At 39.0% G+C, this 22,682-nt stretch overlaps 1 protein-coding gene across 2 annotated transcripts in view; it reads right to left on the bottom strand.

Moving 5' to 3' along the window:
• ITGBL1 (integrin subunit beta like 1) overlaps positions 1-22,682 on the bottom strand; it is a 211,905-nt gene that overhangs the window by 114,342 nt on the left and 74,881 nt on the right. For both annotated transcript variants that reach the window (XM_043891530.1, XM_043891531.1), the window contains one exon: positions 3,857-4,003. In XM_043891530.1, coding sequence (XP_043747465.1) covers positions 3,857-4,003 — 147 coding nt within the window. The remainder of the gene's footprint in view (positions 1-3,856; positions 4,004-22,682) is intronic.

Below are 22,682 nucleotides of genomic sequence, written 5' to 3'. Positions count from 1 at the left end.
TTAAATTTCATTTTCTTGTTTTTTCCCCCCTGAAAACTATTTTGATGTATAAAAGTTCATTTTGAATCTAATGCTACAATTCATGGGATTGCCTCATCTCTTGTTTTTTTCTAATTATCACCCTTCTTTTTCATTTTCACATTATTCATGCTCTCTTTCAACCATTCACATCTCTATTCATTACATTTTCTCATTGCTTATTATATCACTGGTGAAGTTGTAGGTGCTATAGGAGATAATAAAAGGAATAAAATTAAAACCAAGTAAATCAGAGATCAGGAAGAATGTGCTAGATGATTGATACTTATTACACAATGGATATATGAAACCAGATGACACAAAGACATTTGCAACAGATTTGTGACAAATGCTATAAAGATAGCATGAACCTCAGGCTGGCTCTGTGAAGAAGGAAAGGCACAGTGAAGAAATAAGTTTTGAGTTGGCACTTGGTATACAGATAGAATTTCAAGAAGAGGAGATGGAGAAAAGCCTTGTGATGCTGAAGAAAGAGTCTGAGCTAAGGCATAAGGATGAAGAATTAAAGAACAGTGAAGACTCTGACTTGAGTTTGGAGAAAAGTGTCTACTGCAGGCAGAAAGTATGGGATCCCAGAATATTGGTTAAGGCTTTTAGAATTCATCTGTTGGAATACCAGGAGCACTTCACGGTTAGGGAGAGAGGTGTACCATCATGAGGATTACGATGCCATCATTGTTTTCAGGGAAGATGAGAAGGCATAGTCTCTGCTCTGAATTCTACAACTCCTCCCTGACGTCCCCCACAGGCTGGCTCCCTGCAATCCACACATCTGAACCATCCCTGGGTGACACGGGAAGTTTACAACAGTTCAGAGCCTTCCTGTCTTACTCATCAAGTGGAATTCACAACTGAGGCTCCAAGAAGCGGCATATGGAAGCCCCGGCAGACGCGCCAGACTCATGTGTTCATGCTGTGTCATCCCGTGGCTCTTTCTTGGTTGCCAATTAGCTCAGTGTCTAGGATTGGTCTTCTGTCTCATGCTAGATTATTTTAGTTCTGACTTTTCATTCTGCCTAATATAGCTGGCTCTTTCTAGGATGACTCCCTGTCTTGAACACCAGCCTGTATCGCTGATGCGATGGTGCAGGAGACTCTCTTTGCTCTGGCTCAGCTCTGCAGGCTGCGCCTTGCCATTCTGCGCCCCAGTGGAGTCGGCTTTTGAGACTCCTTTGGTCCCCAGCTCCATCTCCCTCTCCCCCTGCCCTTCAGTCTTCTTCCCCACTCCATACAGCTCCTCTTCCCTTTCTGCTCCAAGCTGCTTCCTGAAAACCACACTGTGGTATGAGGGGGGAAAGATAAGTAATAACAACTCAGTTGTTGCTGTTGACCTGTTGCTAAGTCATATCCGACTCTTAGCAACACCATCAGTTCAGTTGCTCAGTCGTGTCTGACTCTTTGCAACCCTAATGGACTGTGGCACGCCAGGCTCCTCTGTCCTTCACTATTTCCCAGCATTTGCTCAAATTCAAGTCCATTGAGTCAGTGATGCCTTCCAATCATTTCATCCTCTGCCGCCCCCTTCTCCTTTTGCCTTCAACATTTCTCAACATCGGGGTCTTTTCCAGCAAGTTAGCTCTTCCCATCAGGTGGCCAAAGTGTTAGAGCTTCAGCTTCAGCATCATCCCTTCCAACGAATATTCAGTATTTATTTCCTCTAGCATTGACTTGTTTGATCTCCTTGTTGTCCAAGGGACTCAGACTAACACAACTTGTGGGCAGTGGTCCTGAACTAGGCTGGTAGAAGTAAACATTAAAGAAAGACATGTGAGGACAAGATCCCCAAAGTAAACATGAAAGGTTAAGAAACTGAGAGGAGAGTAAGAGATAAAAAAGATTGTGCTGTCTGTGAAAATTGTCTAAAGACATATTAAAGGATTCTGAAGATTTATGACAACCAGAAGTAACACTGCCCCTAGACTGGAACAGAGGTGGGGGCAATGCTATAAAAGGCATTGTTGGGTCAGTTAACAAAACTGGAATATGGACAGGTTACATAAAAATACTGTATCCATGTTAAAAAATAGAGGTAAACATATCTTAGAAATGTATTTTATATCTTATCCAACGTGTTTCATCATTTGCTAAAACAATTCTGTAAATTTTCTCCTTTCAGATGTATTGAGATGATGATGTAGTGAATCACACATTTAGATTCCTTAATAGTGAAACACTTTTGGATTCCTAAACTAATCCTTAGGTGGTTAACATGCATTATTAAATTTTTAACAATTATTAAATATCATTAAATTTTTAATAATTATTAAATGTATTATTAAAAAGAAAAAAAAACAGATTTGAAAATCAATCAATCCAAAAATAAGACTACAAAGAAACAAAACTGAAATTGATTTTGAAACTTCTTACTACCAAAAGAAGTTTAGAAAGCATGAAGTTGAGAGAGAGGGTGTGTGTGTGAGTCTGCATGTGTGTGTGTGTGTGTGTGTTTAGAGGGTAGGTATTGTGAACCAAAGTAAAAAGATTTTACTAAGAAGAAAGAAAAGAAGGAAGTGCTGGTGAGAAGCCAGGAGAAGACAGGAAGTGACCTGACTGTCAGGACTTCCGTCATGGTTCCCGGCTGCACCAGTCACAACTTGCCTTGGAAATAGCCCTGATTACTATGAACAAAGCAGCCTACTGCACTGAATCTACACAGAGCAATTCCTCTCAGTCAAGACTGTGGAAAAGTCCCAGCTCTGATTGCAAAAAGAGTCCACCAACCATGGGAACTTCAGGAGGGCAGGTATTCCTGTGTCGTCAAACCCTGGCCTGGAGCAGACAAAGCAAGAACTCATGCCCTCAGATCTACTTAAGAAGGGATGCCCAACCTCCGGATCTAATGCCTGATGATCTGAGATGGAGCTGATGTAATAATAATAAAGTGTGCAATAAATCTAATGCACTTGAATCATCCCTAAACCTTCCATCCCACTGTTAGTCCTTGGAAAATCTTTTTCCATGAAACTGGTCCCTGGTGACAAAAAGATTGGGGACCACTGTGCTGAAGAACTACCCAGAGAACTTTAAAAACCCACTCCAGTTCATATCAGATGCCAAAGAAATGAAATCAAAGCCTCCAGTGAGGACAGGAGCATTCCCAGGCTCAACCAGGTTGAAAATATAAACTGACTTTGAGTTTCTATATGCTCAACTGTCAAAAGAATATTTAAGTATAGTAACATTGGCTAAACACCATTAAAACCAAAACCATAGTTGTTGAGTTTTATACGATTTGGGTAATTAATTTTAACAGCTCCTCTGTACATTTCTAAGAAAATAGTTTTAAATGACATCTACAAGATAGAAAAATATTTCAGTTAAATAAAACTCATGCTGTCACTATCTTCTTCAATGGGTTTCACATCCAGGGCATCTGAAACCTCCATCAAATTTGAAAAATTTAGTTCTGTTTGATGGTAACATATGAATTCAAAGCACCCTTGATCTGTAACAGAGAACAATTAATTCAGTTTATCCAAGTCCTTTTTAAAAGAATTAACCCCCACCCAAAAAAAAAGAATTAACCCAGCATTTGAAAACATGGCTCACAGTTGACTTAAAATGCTGTCAGGGGTTTTTATTCCAGAAAATATCCTGCTTGAAGCAGGCATGTGGAACAGCTGGAGAGCCTCAGACTTGCCAGTCTCAGCAAGATGACATTTTCCCCAATTGATTTATCTGAATTTCATTTCAAAAAAAAATACACTCAAAAGCAGTCTCACTCCGAGGTTCAACATTTCTCAACGCCTACATATTTCCATTAAGAACCCAACTTTGATGATTTCATTTGAGGATGCTCTGGGGACAGAATTCTTACCTGCATTAGAGCAGATGATGTCTTGAGAATTCTTGCACATTTGGTTACTCTTTTTCTTGGTCAGGTCACAGTTGGTTGGGTACTGGCAAGCGTCACCAAACCATCCTTCATCACATTTGCATCTGCCACAGTCACACTTACCGTGGCCTGAGAATTTAACAACATCTAGTTAGACTTAGATTGTTCTCCAAAGAATCTTAAGAGTGATGTTGGCTGAGGAATGAACCATAATAAATTCAAACACAAGTATATGACAGCAGTTAGTGGGGGAGGGGGGCGGGTAACACTATTTATACTCCATACAATGGACTATGTGGGCTTTATTTCCAAAATTAACTTTGATAACTCATTCTAAAAACATTAACTCATAGAGACATTAGGCTAGATAATTAACCAGAGGTCTAAAAAACACATGATCAGAAAATTTAGCACTAAAAAGTTCACCAGGCACTTGCATATTTAAGACACAAAAACCCAATAAAAATCGTTTCCATTTAGCTACATTTTATAACACATAAAACCACAAACTCTAAGTAAGGAATCTTAGATAAAATTATACTAAACATTGGCTTTATGTTTATTTGAATTTCATATGTAATAAAATTGTATAGATATATTAAATATACATCTCTATATATTTATAATTTTCCCACTTTGGGATAAGACTAACATGAAAAATAAGTATACATTTTGTTTCTTGATGGGAAAATTTGGTTCAGGAGTCAAAAGGATAAGAGTCATAGCCATCCACCTACATAAAAGTTTCTCAACCTTTCATTCTCTCAAATCAACATTTTGCTGTTTTTATTTTTGCGGTCATTAATTTTATCAAGTCTTGTTTGAAGAAACCAGCTAATGTTTTTACTGACTACATATGAGACAGAAGTGCAAAACACATACAATCCTTTGTCTTTGTCCTTCAAGGGATTTACAAACTGCGAAGTCAAGCCTAATATGCAAAGAGGATTGTGTTATGTTCAGCCAGAACTGTTTGCTGGATGTTGTATGAAGTTGAAGGATGTAGTCTACGACCTACAGAAGAGGAGAAAGATTTTCTGGACTTCTTTGACCTTTAACTGGGCCTTGAAAGGTGAGCAGAGTTTGAAAGGGTTGCAGGAAGAACGAAGAAGAAGGTGCTAGTCACTCAGTCGTGTCCAACTCTTTGTGACTCCATGGACGGTAGCCCAGCAGGCTCCTCTGTCCATGGAATTCTTCAGGCAAGAATGCTGGAGTGGGTTGTCACTTCCTTCTCCAGGGGATCTTCCCAAGCCAGGGATCGAACCCTGGTCTCCTGCATTGCAGGCAGTTTCTTTACCATCTGAACCACCAGGGAGAGAGTATTTGTATATTATTCAAGATGACAGTGCTATGTCCTAGTGCCTGGAATTCACAGGCCACAGTGGAACAGAATCATTGAGCTGGGGCCAACAGTCACTCGAGATGGCAGCCAAAATCCACATGATGAGGTCCAAATGGCCAGTCAGAGTGAATGGCTCAAAGGCATGCCATATGGGCATGTCGGGCAGAGCCTGGGTCTCTGATCGGCTCTGACTTTAAAACTCCTGTGCATGTGGCCCAGTCCACGTAAGGGTTTCTCTTCCTGTCGCATTTTTCAAATTAATTATTCTGTTTTACAAACAACACCTTGCCTGCACCCTAATTGCAATTCATTTTATCCAGTGCATGTTACTTTGTCAAGCTGATTGTATCATCTCGCATCCCTGTCTGGTCCTACACGATACTGTCAATCTCAGCCAACTTGGTATCACTGACAAGCATAAGTGATCTCTCCTGCCAACCATCCAGTCTATTTTTATGAACATATTGAGCCAAATTCTTAAAGTGGCTAAACCTCTTTTGGTGAATTAATAATCTCGGTCACTGTAGAGATTCTTTAATAATATTAGTTGTATTAGGTTAAGCAGTGTGAAATAGCCACTTTTAATATAAATGTATTTATTTTTGATTGGAGAATAAGTGCTTTACAATACTATGTTGGTTTCTGCCGTACACCAACATGGATCAGTCACAGATATGTCCCCTCCCTCTAGAATCTCCCTCTCACCCCACCCCACTCCTCTGGGTTGTCACAGAGCAACAGGTTTGAGCTCCCTGCATCATACAACAAAGAAACAGCCACTTCTATAAGTTAAATGTCAGCTATTTGTTATGGTTCATCCCAATAACAAAAGCTCCATACCCACTGTGAAGAAAATAAGAATGATTTAGAAGAAAAGGAAGTATCTAGAAAAAGAATACATGTTTTATATTGGATGGAAGATCTGAAACTCCAAACGAAGGTACATATGACAGAGGTGGGTGATGGTTTGTGGGTCAAAGGTTACAGACTTTTTAAAATGGAGGAGATTTGGAAAAATAAGGAAAATGTACAGAAGATATTAAAAGGTTCATTCATCTCACAATGACTCCATGAAGCATCAGTAGAAGCTATATTTTACGTGCTTATACCCCAAAGTTATTAGTACATGGAGGTGCAGTTGCAGAAACTTCTTCCATCAAAGGCTCTATGATAAAATAAACATGGAAAGTGACATGCTATATTCTTCTCTTAGCGTGTCATGATATATACCAGCACACTGAAGCCCATCAGAGGCCCTTTCAAGAAAAAGCTATTTAACTTTATTTAGAATACACAATTTCTTTGATTAAGGGGCCCCTTGTCCTCACATCTTATGTTAACATCTTAGGCACACACTGCCAGGTAATGTGATTTCAGCTTTTCCTTAAGCATCCGACTGTAGGCAAAGATGACAGACGAGGGAGGACAGGATCATCTGCTTTTATGTTTTGTCTGAACTTCATGCCTGGTAGGGTCTTCTTGATTCACTTTCCTCCATTTAGGAAAGCAAATGGGAACAGATTTTTTTTTTCTTTTTTTACTGTCAAAAATTACCAAGGAATAGCCTGTACAACTTTATCAGGAGATAAGTGTACAGTGTTTTTAGAAAGAAAAGAATCTTTAAATAAGTTCTACTCTTTGAAAGTGGAAGTGTGACTCAGTCGTGTCCGACTCTTTGCGACCCATGGATGGTAGCTCAGCAGGCTCCTCTGTCCGTGGAATTCTCCAGGCAAGAACACTGGAGTGGGTAACCATTTTCTTCTCCAGAGGATCTTCCCGACCCAGGAATCAAACCTGGGTCTCCTGTGTTGCAGGCAGACTCTTCACCGTCTGAGCCACCAGGGAAGATGCTCTTTACTCAAGGTTAAAGAGAACCCTGGCCGACCTCAGGGAACGAGGGAGCTCTATTATGGAAGCAAGGTAATCTCCCCTGCAGCGTCAACAACGTGGCTTCGCTGAACATCCCCTTTGGCGAGACACTTTATCCACTGTGTACCCGTCTACTGCAGCTGTCATCCAACGCACCATAAACTGAAAGGCTTAAAGCAACAAAAATTTCCTCATCCCAGCTCTAGCGCCCCCAAACTGACATCAAGGTGCCAACAGTCTGATTCCTTCTAGAGGATCTACGAGAGACGTTCTCCCGTTCCTGTCTCCCGTCCACTGGTGGCTGCCTGCAGTCCTGGTGCTCCCTGTCTGAGCAAGCTTTCCTTGCTCCGCTTCTGTCTTCATGTGGTTTTCTCCCCTGTGTGTCTGTGTCTTCACATCTTTCTCCTTATAAGTGCACGGGTCACTGGATTTAGAGTCCATCAGACTTCCGGAGGACCTCATCTTAATTACATCTTCCAAGACTGTCTTCCCAAATGTCACATTCAAGGCACCAGGTGAAGGGATTTCACCCATCCTTTAGCGGGGCATAATTTAATCCTCAAGAGTTGCAAGTAATAGATCCTGATTACCCTCTTTCCTACCTAGATGGAATATTTAAAAGCAGAGACATCACTTTGCCAAAAAAGGTCCATAAAGTTAAAGCTATGGTTTCTGTAACAGTCACATAAGGAAGCGAGAGCATAAAGAAGGCTGCATGCAGAAGAATTTATCTTTCAAACTGTGGTGTTAGAGAAGACTCTTTAGAGTCCCTTGGATTGCAAGGAGATCAATTCACCAATTTTAATGGAAATTAACCCTGAATATTCATTGGAAAGACTGGTGCTGAAGCTGAAACTCCAATACTTTGGCCACCTGATGCTGGGAAAGATTGAAGGCAGGAGGAGAAGGGGACAACAGAGGATGGGATGGTTGGATGGCATCACTGACTCAATGGACATGGGTTTGAGCAAATTCAGGGAGATGGTGAAGGACAGGGAAGCTGGGTGTGCTGCAGTTCAGGGGTTGCAAAGAGTCTGACACGGTTTAGTGACTGAACTGAACTACATATTCACATATAAGATTCGGTCTTTTTATTCCCTCTTGGATGTGAAAATAAATGGCTAGAGCTGAGAGCAGCTTCCCCCTCCCCATTTCTACGCTGCAGCAGGAGGGTCTGAGAATTCCCACCGACAGCCTGGCCCAGGTCCAGGTGGGCTTGCACAGCTCTGCGAGCCCCTCTCCTCCCCCACTCCTCCCACAATTGAAGTCTCTGACCACCCCCAGTCCCAGGACATTTGCAGCACCCCAGACTAGGGGGGAAGCCACAGCAAGCTCTGGAAGAGAGGTGGAGGCCTTTGTAGTAGAAGGGCCTGGCCCCAGTCTCCGCAGGCTAGCGGGGCAGAGGTGGAATGGACTACTATTCAGCTGTGAGAAAGAAGGCGATCCTGCCATTTGGAGCAACATGAAGGGACCTCCTGATGGCAAAATGCGAAGTGAAATAAGTCAGACGGAGAAAGAGAAATAGTGCCCAATCTCATGTGTACATGGAATCTGAAAATAACGAGCCAAGCAAACAAAGAAGCCAAAATCCAGAGTCATAAAAAAACAGGTTTGTAGCTAACAGGGCGGGGATAGAGAACTGGATGAAGGTGGTCAAAAGGTACAAAACTCCAGTTTCTTGCCTAGAGAATCCCCATGGACAGAGGAGCCTGGCGGCTACAGTCCACGGGATTGCAAAGAGTCGGACACGACCGAGTGATTAAGAACACACACACACACACACACACACACACATACTATGAAGCAGTGGTCCCCAACCTTTTATGGCTCTAGATACCGATTTTGTGGAAGACAATTTTTCCACCGACCAGGGCAGGAAATGTTTTCAGGATAATTCAAGCTCGTTACATTTATTGTGCACTTTATTTCTATTATTATTAGATCAGGGCAACTTCAGATTATCAAGCTTTAACTTCTGGAGGTTGGGAACCCTGCTGTGCAGTCTATTCAGAAGTTAAGGGAGTCAGTCCTAAGAGTTTTCATGACAAAGAGAAAGAAACATTCTCTTCTTTCTCTGTAGTTCTATGAGATGACAGATGTTAACCAAAGTTATTGTGGCTAGTATTTATAAGTAAATTATTATCCTTCACACTTTAAGCTTACACAATGCCACGTCAGTTGTATCTTAATAAAGTGGAAATAAATCCTGATTATTAATTACTACCCCATCATTACTACTGGAAATAATTTTTCATCTATAGGAGGATAGATGTTAAAAAAGTATTCTCTATGCATGTCAGATACATTGCTAGAGCCATACAGTAATCGTGAAATAGACTATTTTAATCTGAGAACTCAGTTGGCCCTGCAAATCTAATTTCTTGTTACTTAGTTGCCAAGTTGTGTCTGACTCTTTGCGACCTCATGGACCATAGCCCCATAGTTTCCTCTTCCATGGGATTTCCCAGGCAAGAATACTGGAGTAGGTTGCCATTTCCTTCTCCAGGAGATCTTCTCAACCCAGGGATCGATCGACCCCTCATCTCCTGCATTAGCAGGCAGATTCTTAACACTGAGCCACTTGGGAAGCCCACAGATCTGCTTGCTTTGGTCAAATAGGTAAACTTCCAAGACCAGCATTGTATCTTAATGTCCAATGGATTCAAACAAGCTCATTTCATAATAGACACACTCAATTTTTCTCCTGTTCTTTCTAAGCCACTATCGTTCTCCCAGCCTCTCTAGGTATAAGAAACGAACAATGCCACATCTAAATTCTAAGAAAAGTATCCCTTGATTAATTTTACAATTATTTCATGGTTTGCAATAGAAATGACTATTTCCAAGACAGGGGCACCAGTCCCTCCCTGTTTCTTTTTTTTAAAAAAAAGATTTCTTAGATATTTATTTCCCACTTCTATGTGAAGGATGGAAAGAGTCTGTGTAGAAGGGAACTTTGCCCCAGAAATGGAAAGATCTGCTCTCTAGTCTTGCCTGGACACTAATCCACACATGACCTGGATCAGGAAAGTGGAAAAGAGGAGAGGAAAGGAAAACTAATAAGTACTGGTTTCTGGGTAGAGTGATAAGCACTTTATACAGGCTAGTCTCTTTGGCTTCCATAAGGAGCCAGTGAGACAGATTCTGTTTCCTTGTTTTACAAATAAGAGGAACAAAGTATAATTAGCTCACTTAGCTGAAAAGTTGTGTTTTTCCTGTTATAATCAACATTATCCATTTAGTTGCAGTGCAGTAAACATGAGTGGTCAAACCAGTCCATCCTAAAGGAAATCAACTCTGACTACTCATTGGAAGGACTGGTGCTGAAGCTGAGGCTCCAAGACTTTGGCCACCTGATGTGAAGAACTGACTCATTGGAAAAGACCCTGATGCTGGGAAAAACTGCGGATAAGAGAAGGGGGTTCAGAGGATGAGCTGGTTGCATGTCATCACTGACTCGATGGACATGAGTTTGAGCAAACTCAGGGAGGTAGTGAAGGACAGGGAAGCCTGGCGTGCTGCAGTTCATGGGGTCGCAAAGGGTCCGACACGACTGAGCAACTGAGCAACAAGCAAGAGAGCACCTTTCTGCTCCAGGAAGAGTGGCGTCAGTGAGGACTGGCGGCTGGACGACACCAGTGTGGTCTTTGATGCTTCCTTTTGTAACTCACATGCTCAGAACTGGATTACTCAACACTTGTTGAAAGGATCCTAACAGCAAAATCATCAGACTTTACTATTGAAAATTAGATAATGCTAAAGCTGGCAGATTAAAGAATTCAGGAGTCTAGTTATCTGATTTCTCTAGACCTCACTGTGCTGATCCGCAAAGTTAAAAGATTGGACTGAATAACCCCCAAGATTCCTTTCACCTTGAAAACTCCATACTACAGCCTCAGTTATCTTCTTTTTGTTACAATAAACCAAGGCAGCCCCTTCAAACAGTGCATTCAACATCTTAAATCAGGGGGGTGGTGATGAATATTGTTACCGAATCTGTTTGCCACTGACAATATTATGAAACAAAATCCTACTTAAAAGCACCCACTAAAATACCATAAATTATCCTGATAAGCTTATTTTAGCTTATTTTAAAAGTGATTTGGGTTGAATACTGCTAAAATTGGGGGATTTAACATTAGAATTCTGGTAACCTGAAATAATTATAAATTGTAAAACATAAAATATAAACTACAGCAAAACAATACACAATGTTTTGGCTGAATCTTGGGTAGTAAATTTCACAAATATATAATTATACATCATATTCAAGCAAGAATTATACAAAGACACTCAGATATAAGCACTAGCTTGGAAATTAGGAAACCCAGGTGCTCATATATATTCTGCCATAGTTGGTCTTCTGATCTTCACAGGTGAGTTATAATTCTAACATTTTTGGACTTATTTGTTATTTTTGGTCTGGTAACTTAAACATGTACATAAATACAGTATTTCTCAAGGGATGCAGGGTATGTATCTTTAAAGTGAAATTCGCTCAGTTGGGTCTGACTCTTTGCAACCCCATGGACAATACAGTTGATGGAATTCTCCAGGCCAGAATACTGGAGTGGGTAGTCGTTCCCTGCTCCAGGGGATCTTCCCAACCCAGGGATCAAATCCAGGTCTCCCACATTGCAGGCAGATTCCTTACCATCTGAGCCACCAGGGAAGCCCAAGAATACTGGAGTGGGTAGCCTATCCCTTCTCAAAGGGATCTTCCCAACTCAGGAATCAAACCAGGGTCTCCTGCATTGCAGGCGGTTTCTTTATCAGGTGAGCTAACAGGGAAGCCCGTGTCTTTAACGGGGAATGATTAGAATTGTCTTCCCTGCTCTGCTTCATCCACATTTCTCAAGAAGCTGGTGTTCCCACCCTACCCCATCATTAGAGGATGTACTCTATTTCTCAGACGTCTTGAGAAGGGAAAGAGAAAGAAAGATTACTGGACCAGATGATAGAAACTTTCAGTTCTCTATTCTTCCAGCTCCAGTTCTAAGAGATTTTTCATCAGAAACATTTACCAAGATTTCCTCATTTTCTTCTATAATTAAAAAAAAAAAATGTACCCTCAGTTCCTTTAGTTTCTTCCTTGGTTGTTGTTCTGTGTAGGGGTATTTTATTCAAGAGCGTCTCTTCATCTCATATACTCCAAATGATAGAAGCCACTCAAGTCTCGTGAGTTGCCCAGTTGAGTCCAGCTCTTTGCGACCCCATGGACTGTAGCCTGTCAGGCTCCTCTGTCCATGGGATTTTCCAGGCATGAATACTGGAGTGGGTTGCCATTTCTCACTATCCAGCAACAGTATTTCTTAGTTGATGGAAATGAACTTAATCAAACTGGAATCTAAGAATCTCAGAACACTGTAACCAGACTAGGAAACTGGGAATGAGTGACATCTCCCCAGTTTTACTAGGAACAAAATGAAGCTCCACGCTCACCATCACCCACCTCCTTCTCATTTAGATAAAGATATGTGTCAAGGAATTGGGTCAATGGAGATATGTATATATGGATCTCAGTGGAGCTACATATACGTATATATGTAATATCTAGGTGAAACAGCTGTGAACGGGCAAGCACGTGACACAGCCATGTATGTGTACATACATACATGTTCATATATGTCTATATACATACTCTTGGGGAGCTCACTCATGTATAACTCATTCACTTTGCTCTACGGCAGAAACTAATGCAACATTGTAAATCAACTGCCTGCCAATAAAAATAAATCTTAAAAAGTCCATAGGAAAAAAATCCAATAGAAATCCCCCATATAACAAAGTACACTGCCTGGGCAGTCATTGGGAAACAGATAAAATGATTCTCCATGACTTATCTTTCTAATCATTCTGCCTAGGACTCCTCCATTGCCCAAACCCTATTTTCTAGAAAATAAAACCACTTTATTTGTTTGAAAAGAATACCGGGCTTCTCCTGTTGCCCCTGTTGCACTAAATTCCAGTGGGTTGTGGGCAGGTTCCCCCTACAGAGCTTCTAAAATACGCCCCAAAGTGGACACTACCAAAATCATGGACTTTTAATAATCCACCTTTTAAAAAAATCTATTTTTTAAAAAATACCTCTCCTATTGCTCCTTAAAGAAGTCTGCAATGGCTGAAACAAAGCTAGGATCACCTCAAGGTCTTCAAGCATTACGATCAAGAGATTCTGGAGGTATTTTATCCTCAACCAACTAAAAAGGAGCAGATGGTAACAATTTATTATTTTGCTTCCTTCTCACTTACTTCAAAAATTAATAAACATTTATATGTTCAGTCCAACTTTAATGTAAATCCTCTAATAGCAAGGACTTTTCTATTAATTCAATAACTCCCTAGGGTACCTCTCCTCTAAGCTGTTCATAAAAGCAGGTACTGAATAAAAGTTGTTGACAGTTTGGTTCACTTGATTGGAAATAAAATGAAACTACTCTCTTGAAAGCAAGTAAAGTACTTTAAGTCAAGAAACTTTCTACAATACAAAGATCAGTCAGCAGAAAAAAATACTTATCAGTAGTTGGCATGGAGACTAAATTGAGCTCATTACTATTCATTTTTAAAACTTTTTAGGAACTCAAGAAGTCATTTAGAAAATTGGAAAAAAAGCAACTCATGGACAAGGTAAAAAAATTTTTTTAAATGAGTTGTCACTGTTGGCTCCCTTTAAAAAAAATTAAAATCTAGATCAGTAGACAGAAAAATTAAATTGGAAATAAAAGCAGAGGGCAAAGGTGTTTTTTAGGATATAAGAGTCTGTCACACTGCTCTGACATTCCTACACATTTCAGGAGGAATAAAAACTAGACACAGTTCATTCACAAGTAGCTCTTATAGAAACCATACATATTGGAAAAGGAGAGGCAAACTTTATTGGGGATGTATGTTCAGAGGATTGAAAAGAAAGGACATTGGCTTGGACACAACACTTGCTTGGCCGATGGGATGCTGGTAGATCTTTATGCAGAGGCTTGAAATATGCTTTGCACAGCTAGGCTTGACTTCTCTTTTATCATCAATTGACAAGACTTGTGGAGCAGATCTGAACCAAACATGTGACTAGTTTATGTCAACCAACTCCCACCCAAAGGTTTCCCACATGACTCAGTAGTAAAGAATTCATCTGCTGATGCAGGCGTTGCAGGAGACGCAGGTTCAATCCCTGTATGGGGAAAGATCACCTGGAGAAGGGACTAGCAATCCGCTCTAGTATTCTGCCTAGCAAATCCCATGGACCAAGAACCTGGTGGGCTACAGTCCATGGAGTCGCAAAGTCAAGCACGACTGAGCTTGCCCTCCCACCCGAACCATGAACACATGAGCACAAATAAACTACTGCTGTTTGTTTGAAGCGGAAAAAAAAAAAAACAGAAAGAAAGAAAGGAAAGGTTGCCATAATAGCCAGCGTGCTCACTTGTTTTGAAGCCATTAAAATCAAGGTGTTTTGAGAATGGGAAAAGAGTATGACAATCGTGGTAATAGCCTGAGCTCCAAAGAGAAGGAATATCTTCGCATGAAAACATGAACAGTTTGGGAGCTCCCTTGGTGGATCAGTGGTAAAGAATCCTCCCACCAATGCAGGAGACACGGGTTTGATCCCTGATCTGGGAAGATCCCACCTGCCTGGGAGCAACTAAGCCTGTGCGCCACATATTGGGCCTGGTGCTGAAGAGGCCAGGAGTCACAGCTACTGAACCCATGAGCTGCAACTACTGAAGCTTGTGTGCCCTAGAGCCCATGCTTCGCAGCAAGAGAAACCACGGCGATGAGAAGCCCGTGCACCTTAACTAGAGAACGTGCCCCTCTCGCCACAACTAGAGAAAAGCCTGCGTGGCAATGAAAACCCCGCACAGCCAAAAATAATGAATAAATCAATGAAAATTAAAATGAAAAATACAAACAATTCCAAACTTACCAACCCCCAGGGTGCACTCTCTGTGACTGAGTCATGAGCTATGTCATTCCGCACTATGAAAAGTTATAGTTATCATCATAATCCATGACAGATAAGTTTCACCTACCATTCAATTTCAAAATATCCCTTTTTAATCATCCTAGATAATGTATCTTGTCTTCCTTTTTACATTGGTATAGAGATATTTACTCTGGAAAATAGCTTTACCAAACCATACTAGAACGCCTAAAAATAAAAAGCATGTTAAACTTGTGAATTATAAATCACTTTAATTTGTATTATTTGGTTATCAAAATGACATGAAAAAACAGAAAACCAGTATTACCATCCTCACCTACTGAAGCGAAAATTCTCAGTTAATGCCTTTAAACAATTCCTCTAAACTTTCAACCAAGCTCTCAAGTCTCCCACTCAGCTTGGTTACCCCCAAGGGTGAACAGGAATGAAATCCCCCAGCTTTCTGTCCTTTCTCCGTCTTAAGGAACCCTCATCCACTCTGCCCTCTTCCTGCAGCCCCAGAGGCTGTGTTGAGGTCCATTCCTATCAGGGAGTCTTGATTTCTTTGCTATCTGGTTCATTGGAAGCCCTGCTTCCTCTCTCTCCTCTGATCCAACCTCAGCTTCATTGTTAGCACCTTTCTCTTATACCATGATATTCATCAAGTGTCTCCTGGTCTCTGCTAAAGGTAGTCAACACTCCCTGTATTAAAGCCAAGTCCCTATTCTTTGTCTCTATTCCAAATCAATGCTCCGTTCCTTATTTAAAGCTCCAGGTAGGCAGTTTTCCACTCCCAGTCACCTTTTCTCTACAATCCGATTTCAGTCCCGCCATTCTACTGACATTAGAAAATTTAATATGCTTTTTGTTCCTTAATTCAACTGACATTTAAATCCTTATCTTATTAGTTGTTTCTGAATCCTTTGGCACCTTCCCCTCTTTCCTACCCTGCCCCTTGTCCTTCTCTGCCACCTCAACCTCCTCCATCCTGCCTGAGCACATAGCATCAGTAAAATCCATATTTCCCAGTGTATCTTAGATAATCTAAGGAAAGTAAGAGGAATAAAAAGACACTGGAATATTTATTCTGAAGAGAGTTAATTAAACTTAAGCTCATCATTACACCGCTGAATCACACTAAGTTTTAAGCAAGCTTGAACATGTTAAGTCATGTTTAATTACTTGACTTTTTTCACTGGCATTCAGTGAACAGTTGGAAAATAAGAGGAAAACTCATAACAAGTATCACAGAAAATTTGAAAAGGAATTAAAAGCAGTATTTCCTTTGCTTAGCCAAATATGCAAGCTTCAAGTTAAATAAAGTTAAATCTGCCACATATACTCACTTATCAGTTTTCTTAAAATTAGCAACGAATTTTGTTCTTAGCTTTGATGTTATTTTTCTACCTAAAATATATCTTGGAGAGATTTTGGAAACAACTGTGAAGGCGTATATTAACTCATATCTGTGGAATCTAGACAAACAGTATAGATGATCTTATTTGCAAAGCAGAAATACAGACACAGAGAACAAACATATGAGCACCAAAGAGGAAGGGGGGCGGGAAGAACTGGGAGATTGGGGCTGACACATGTGTGTGTGTGCGTGTGTGTGTGTGTGTGTACACACACACACTACTGATACTATGTATAAAATAATTATACCTACTGTATGGCACAGGGAATGTTGTTCAGTGCTCTAAATAGGAAGGAAGTCCAAGCAAGAGGGGATATATGTATCCATATATCTGATTCACTTTGCTGTAGAGTAGAAACTACCATAACATTATAAAGCAACTATACTCCAATAAAAGTTAATAACTAAAAAAAAAAAACATGCCTTCACGAAGAGACTAGTTACAGGTGCAGGAGCACATCTGACACAACCACCCTATGTATTTTTTTAAATTAATTAATTTATTTTAGTGGGGGGCTAACTACTTTACCATATGTATTTATACTCAAATTCTGTTTCTGAAAACACTGGCTTTCAAACTGAACCCCACTCTTCCTCCTACTGTTAACAAGTAGAGAAATCATAAAGAAAGTAATACCTTTGCTTCTATGTCACACAAAATGGATATACTTAAAAATGGAATATAATCACCTATGCTTTTAATATTTGTTGAGCAAAAAGCATGTCTAATTTCAAGACACTGTAATATTAAATATTCTGTATGGTTATAACATGACAAGTAAAGAAAAATTGCAAAGAAGGGGCTGAGATTTGCTTTTCCTCTATTTGAAACTATTAAGAACAAATTAGCCTGCACCATTTCATGGACCCTGGCAGAAGACTTGAGACTCTGGGTTCAGAGTCTAAGGACTGTATTACTCACATCAATAGCAGTAACTGAAATCTCAATTTAGGTCAGTTACCCAAGCTCCAGTCCCCACAGGACAACACAAAGAAGAGCGGCTGATTCCTACACATGTGGCAGGTTTATGGGAGAGAACCCTCCTGGGTGGGGATCCTGATTCTTATAACATACGGGGAATAAGCATGCCTGTTGAGGCCCTTGGACTGCAAGGAGATCCAACCAGTCCATCCTAAAGGAAATCAACTCTGAATATTCATTGGAAGGACTGATGCTGAAGCTGAAGCCCCAATACTTTGGCCACCTGACGTGAAGAGCCAACTCATTGGAAAAGACCCTAATGCTGGGAAAGACTAAAGTTAAAAGCAGAAGGAGGCAGTAGAGAATGAGATGGCTGGATAGCATCACTGACTCAATGGACATGAATCTGTGGGCAAACTCCTGGAGAGAGTGGAGGATAGGAAAGGCTGCCATGCCACAGTCCATGGGGTCACAAAGAATCGGACACAACTGAGCGACTGATCAGTAACAAAGCATGCCAGAATCTGTGCCAAAGAAGGGTGCACTATTCTATTACACTAGGTTATAAACAAACCCTCTTTGCTCCATAAAGAGACACTGGCTGTGTCTTGCAAGACTCTCTGTACAAACATACATGAAAGGATATTCTGGAATGAAAGCAATCAGTGCCTGTGATGACAAAAAGTACAGAAACATAAGAGACCCATGGAGAATTGTCTCCCAACACCTATTCATGTCAACATCTTAGCCTACAGAGATCTACTTTACTCACGCTAACAGAGGCATAATATTCCACTGTATATACACTGCAACCATGTAGCCATCCCTTTTAATGATTTCACTTAACTAGTTTTAATCATTTACCACTGCAAACAATGCTGTCACAGGGGTTCTTCCTTAAACAGGCATATTTAAGCAGAAGTGTGAAAAGATCTGTGGGATAAATTATTACAAGGGAAGTTCAGGGATAAAAGGGCATGCATATCATTAAAAGCTTTGTTTCTAAAATGATACTAAATACACTCCCACAAACAATGTGTGAGGATTCACTTGCCAACACATAACATGGAATATCACCATGTAACCTGAGTTGATCTGAGCATCTAAAATTACACTGGATATTTTTGTTGACATGTGTCAAGCATGGATGAGATTCAACATGTTTTCTTTGGTTTATAAATCATTTTTATTTTATAAACAAAATCATTCTTTGTCTCATTTTCTTACAACTTTCTACTTATATAATTTCCCAACTTTTCTATTGTTGTTGGACATTTTCATGATTTTTATGAGCACTGGATTTTACAAGTTAAAGAATTTAGTCTCTTTTCTGCCATTATATTGCAAATTTTTATGACATCAAATTTGGTAGGCTGCAGTTTGGGTTTATTTTCCTTTTGCAAGAGTTCTAAGAGGAATTTTTTTTTATAAGTGTCCTCACTATATATCTTTGCTGTGTGAACTTCAGCAAGTTATTTAATCTTTCTATATATTCCAGAATTCGTGTCTGTAAAATGGGAACAACAGTGGTATTTGTATTATAGTTATTATAAGGATTAAGTCATATGACAACCGTAAAGTGCTTAAGATAGTGACTGTCACATAATAACCATTATGTAAGTATTTATTAAATGCTCAAATTTTTTTTCTGTCTTCTATAATTTTCTCCTTGAGTACTTGCATCTTCTCTTTGAGTTCATTGCCAAGAAGCAATTTATTCATTAAAAATAGCCCTTTCTTTTTAATTTTAAACATAAGTTGTTCATAATTTATTTTTAGCTTCACAGTACAGTCTTTCAGATGCTGACTTGTTATCTGAGTTTTGATTATTATTTCTGTTCTGTATTTCTTATATTATTTTTACAAGTCTCATACTAATTTCTTATTTATTATTCATCACTGAAGAGAGGGATTTTTTTCCCTGGGACAATTATTTTTGAAAGGATAATGTGGAAAGGAATCAGATAAGTGAACTTCTCCGTGAATACTGGTTTGCCCATACATGCAAATATTTTATTATTAATTTCTAAGGTAAAGTTGATGAATTGAAATGTTATATAAATATGTAAGTTTAATAGATGTGCCCATAATGTTTTCTAAAATGGCTGTAAATGACTTTCATTGCCACCAAGGACTGTAAGTCAGTTCATTGTTCATGTTTTCTCTTCTGTTTGAAATGCCCTCCCACTCTCAACTGGAAAAGAAATCTTTTCCAGGCTCCATAATACCATGTACATATCTATTACTTCACTAACCCATAATTATCTCTTGATTTGGCTTTCTGCCCTACTAAACGGTTACCTTCTTTAGGACTATGTGTCATCTTAATTTTATATCCTTGGTTCCTATCCAACTTTCTGGCACACAGTAATTGCAAAAAAAAAAAAGTTTGATAAATATATAGATGATGAAGAAGGCATAAAATTATTGCCCAGGGGCACATTACTGGTAAATAATAAAAGTAGTGATGAATCCAGCATTTTCTTCCTGCAAATCATATTTTTCATACATCCATATAAGTTTCCACATTTACATGAAAATAAATTAAAGGACTCAAGCCTAGGTCAAAAACCTGTTTTATATACTTGAAATTATAATTATCCTTCAAATGACTTGCAAATGACTCTTTTCATTCTAATACTAGCAAAATTATGGTGTATGGTTTGCACAGACATTAATAATAAGCTTTAATTCATATGAGATTTTAAAGCTTGGTTCAAATATAGTTTCCATCTATGTAACCAAAGTTTGACATAGGATTAATAAACCCTCCTGCATAATTCTTTCTTTGATTAAGCTGCAACTAACCAACTACAGATAATTATGACTAAAACTCAACTGCTTCTAATGCAAACACTCTTAGAGAATCCCTTCTTTTTCAGATAAGATTAGACAACATTTAGAGTCCATTCTAAGGTGAAAACACCTGGGAGTTGATTATAGTAATTTAATCAGTTGTGATCCATAAGACAACTTTAATTATCTAGCTGGGAGAGGAGAGGAACATTTTTGTTTTATGTGAAAACTGTGTATGTTTTTAAATGAATAATTTTATTTAATTAGGATTTTTAAATCTAGGAAATTCAATGAGATTACCATTGTGCTGTATGTTAATAAAATAAATTGCCCAGTTGTCAAAATTTATACTTTCAACTTAACTTTTGCCAAAGCAACACCACAGGCAATAGCATCCTCAAACTGCCACATATTTTCAGTCTGAATGGTCGCACTCAAAGCCCTTCTTTGGGGACTTCCCTGTTGGCCCAGTGGTGAAAATTTTGCCTTTCAATGCAAGGGGTGTGGGTTCGATCCTTGGTCAGGAAACTAAGATCCCACATAACTCAAAGCCAAAAAAAAAGAACATAAACAAAAAATGGAAAATATTGTAACAAATTCAATAAAGGCTTTAAAAATGGTCCCTATCAAAAAAAAAAAATATTTGGGAAAAAAAGAAAGCCTTTCTTTGAAATGTTCTGTATCTCTAAAGACTAAATTGTATATGAAATTATATTAATCTAATTTATTTTACTCATTTAAGATATATATCCTATTTTAAGTATTGTCTAAATTACTAGGCCAAAACTTGTTTTAGTTCTTGGTGGTCATCAAAAAAAAAAAAAAAAAAAGAGAGAGAGAGAAGGTCCTGGAGATCCAATCCTCTGATTACCAAGATATACTTTCTGGCAGTCAGAGCTGAAATAATTTTTCTGTAGTCAGGGCTGTAATAATCAACTTGATTAAAACATTATGAATTCACGTATCTCAATAGACTCATCATGGAATGCAGCAGGACTTTGTCACTTTAACATGGTCATCTCTATATGCTCACGGTTCTTATAAAATGTGTGATCACAACCAGGGAGAGGAACACTGGACGCCAGAAGAGGTCTAGGAAATAATTTATTGACAATGTAGATCATGTTCACCACAGAAAAAAAAAGGGGTCGACTTCAATACAGAGATAAGCAAAGAAAGACTATGTATTAAACGTTTATTAAATGCTATTGGCTTTAATACCTAAATACCATTGGTTTCTTGAATATGCACAAGAATCATTGGCCCTCAGTATTTTCCAGGGACCAATTATAAACATGTGATTAAAATAAGTTAATCTGATCAGAAATCATCCTCTGTGATAAGGCAATATTTGCTATTGAGATGATCACAGGAAAATTAATAGAGGTCTTGCACCAATTGACCCAAAAACTTTCATAAGGTAAAGTAAAAATGACAGTAAGAAAGGAAGAAATTAACTTTCATTGAGTACTTACTATATGCCAGACCCTATGCTGGGTACTTTATGCTCATTAGCACTAGGTTATTTACCAAACCCTTATGAGTTTAGAATCAGAAAGTCAACATGCAGGCCCAGGAAGAGCGACTGGCTTGTCTCACATCATAAAATCTGATTCAAATCCAGTACCCATGAATTTATGAATCCCACCACACTTCTAAGTTTCAGCACTCACTCTAAATTTTTCCTCCTTCCAACATAACTTTCAGGAACACACCTGCCTCCATGGTTCAGTATTTTACAATAATGACTTAAGAAAGCATGTTATACAATCTTATTTAGATTGATTATGCTAGAGAAATTGGATGCTGTTTTATGTATTTTCTCTTCTGGAAATTAAATGCTTCTAGAAATTAAAAAATTGCAACACTGTTCTAGTAGTAAGCCTGATTTGGGGGAGAGGAAGGTAGTTAATTTTGCTTTTAGAAGAAATAAGTATAGCCTTGTCTTCTGATTATTTGCCAGTCAGAGTCCTTTTAAATATAGGACCACCAACCTTCCCCAGGTACCCATATTTAAGAACAAGAAAATAAAGTAAACTAAGGACCAAATACAAAATGTATGTCAAGAAGCTAAACTAGAAAGCCATAGGAAATATACTTTATATACTTCTTCGCAACAAAAATTAAGCTTGTTGTCAATGTCTGATACAGTTCCTCAGGGTAACATGAGAAATGTTCAACTGGAACTTTCAGTACAAAATGATGATGAACAAAGTCTTTGAGCTGGCAAATCTTGCAAGGAAAATGTTTTGGTAACTCTCTCCATCAAAGTTTTCAGGAATGAAATTTTCTTCCGAGAGCTTAAAGACAGCTTGGGACATTTTTTGTTGTTGTTTGTGAAGATAACGACAATTTGTGTCAACTTGTTTTCACTTCTAGACTGATCTCAGATTCTTGGGCAAACACTCAACTTATCCTTAAGAAATGACTCTGGACCAAAAGCTTACATTTCCACAGAAACATGTGCCAAGGCAGTCTAGATTCCAGCAAATGAAAGGAAGTTTAGAGAAATTTCTCCATTCATGATTTTCAGAGGGATTCAAAGAT

The sequence above is a fragment of the Cervus elaphus genome, chromosome 30 (genome assembly GCF_910594005.1).
Source record: "Cervus elaphus chromosome 30, mCerEla1.1, whole genome shotgun sequence".
NCBI classification, from domain to species: Eukaryota; Metazoa; Chordata; class Mammalia; order Artiodactyla; family Cervidae; genus Cervus; species Cervus elaphus.
The sequence above is the reverse complement of the archived record's forward strand: the minus strand, read 5'-3'. Positions and strand labels throughout refer to the sequence as shown.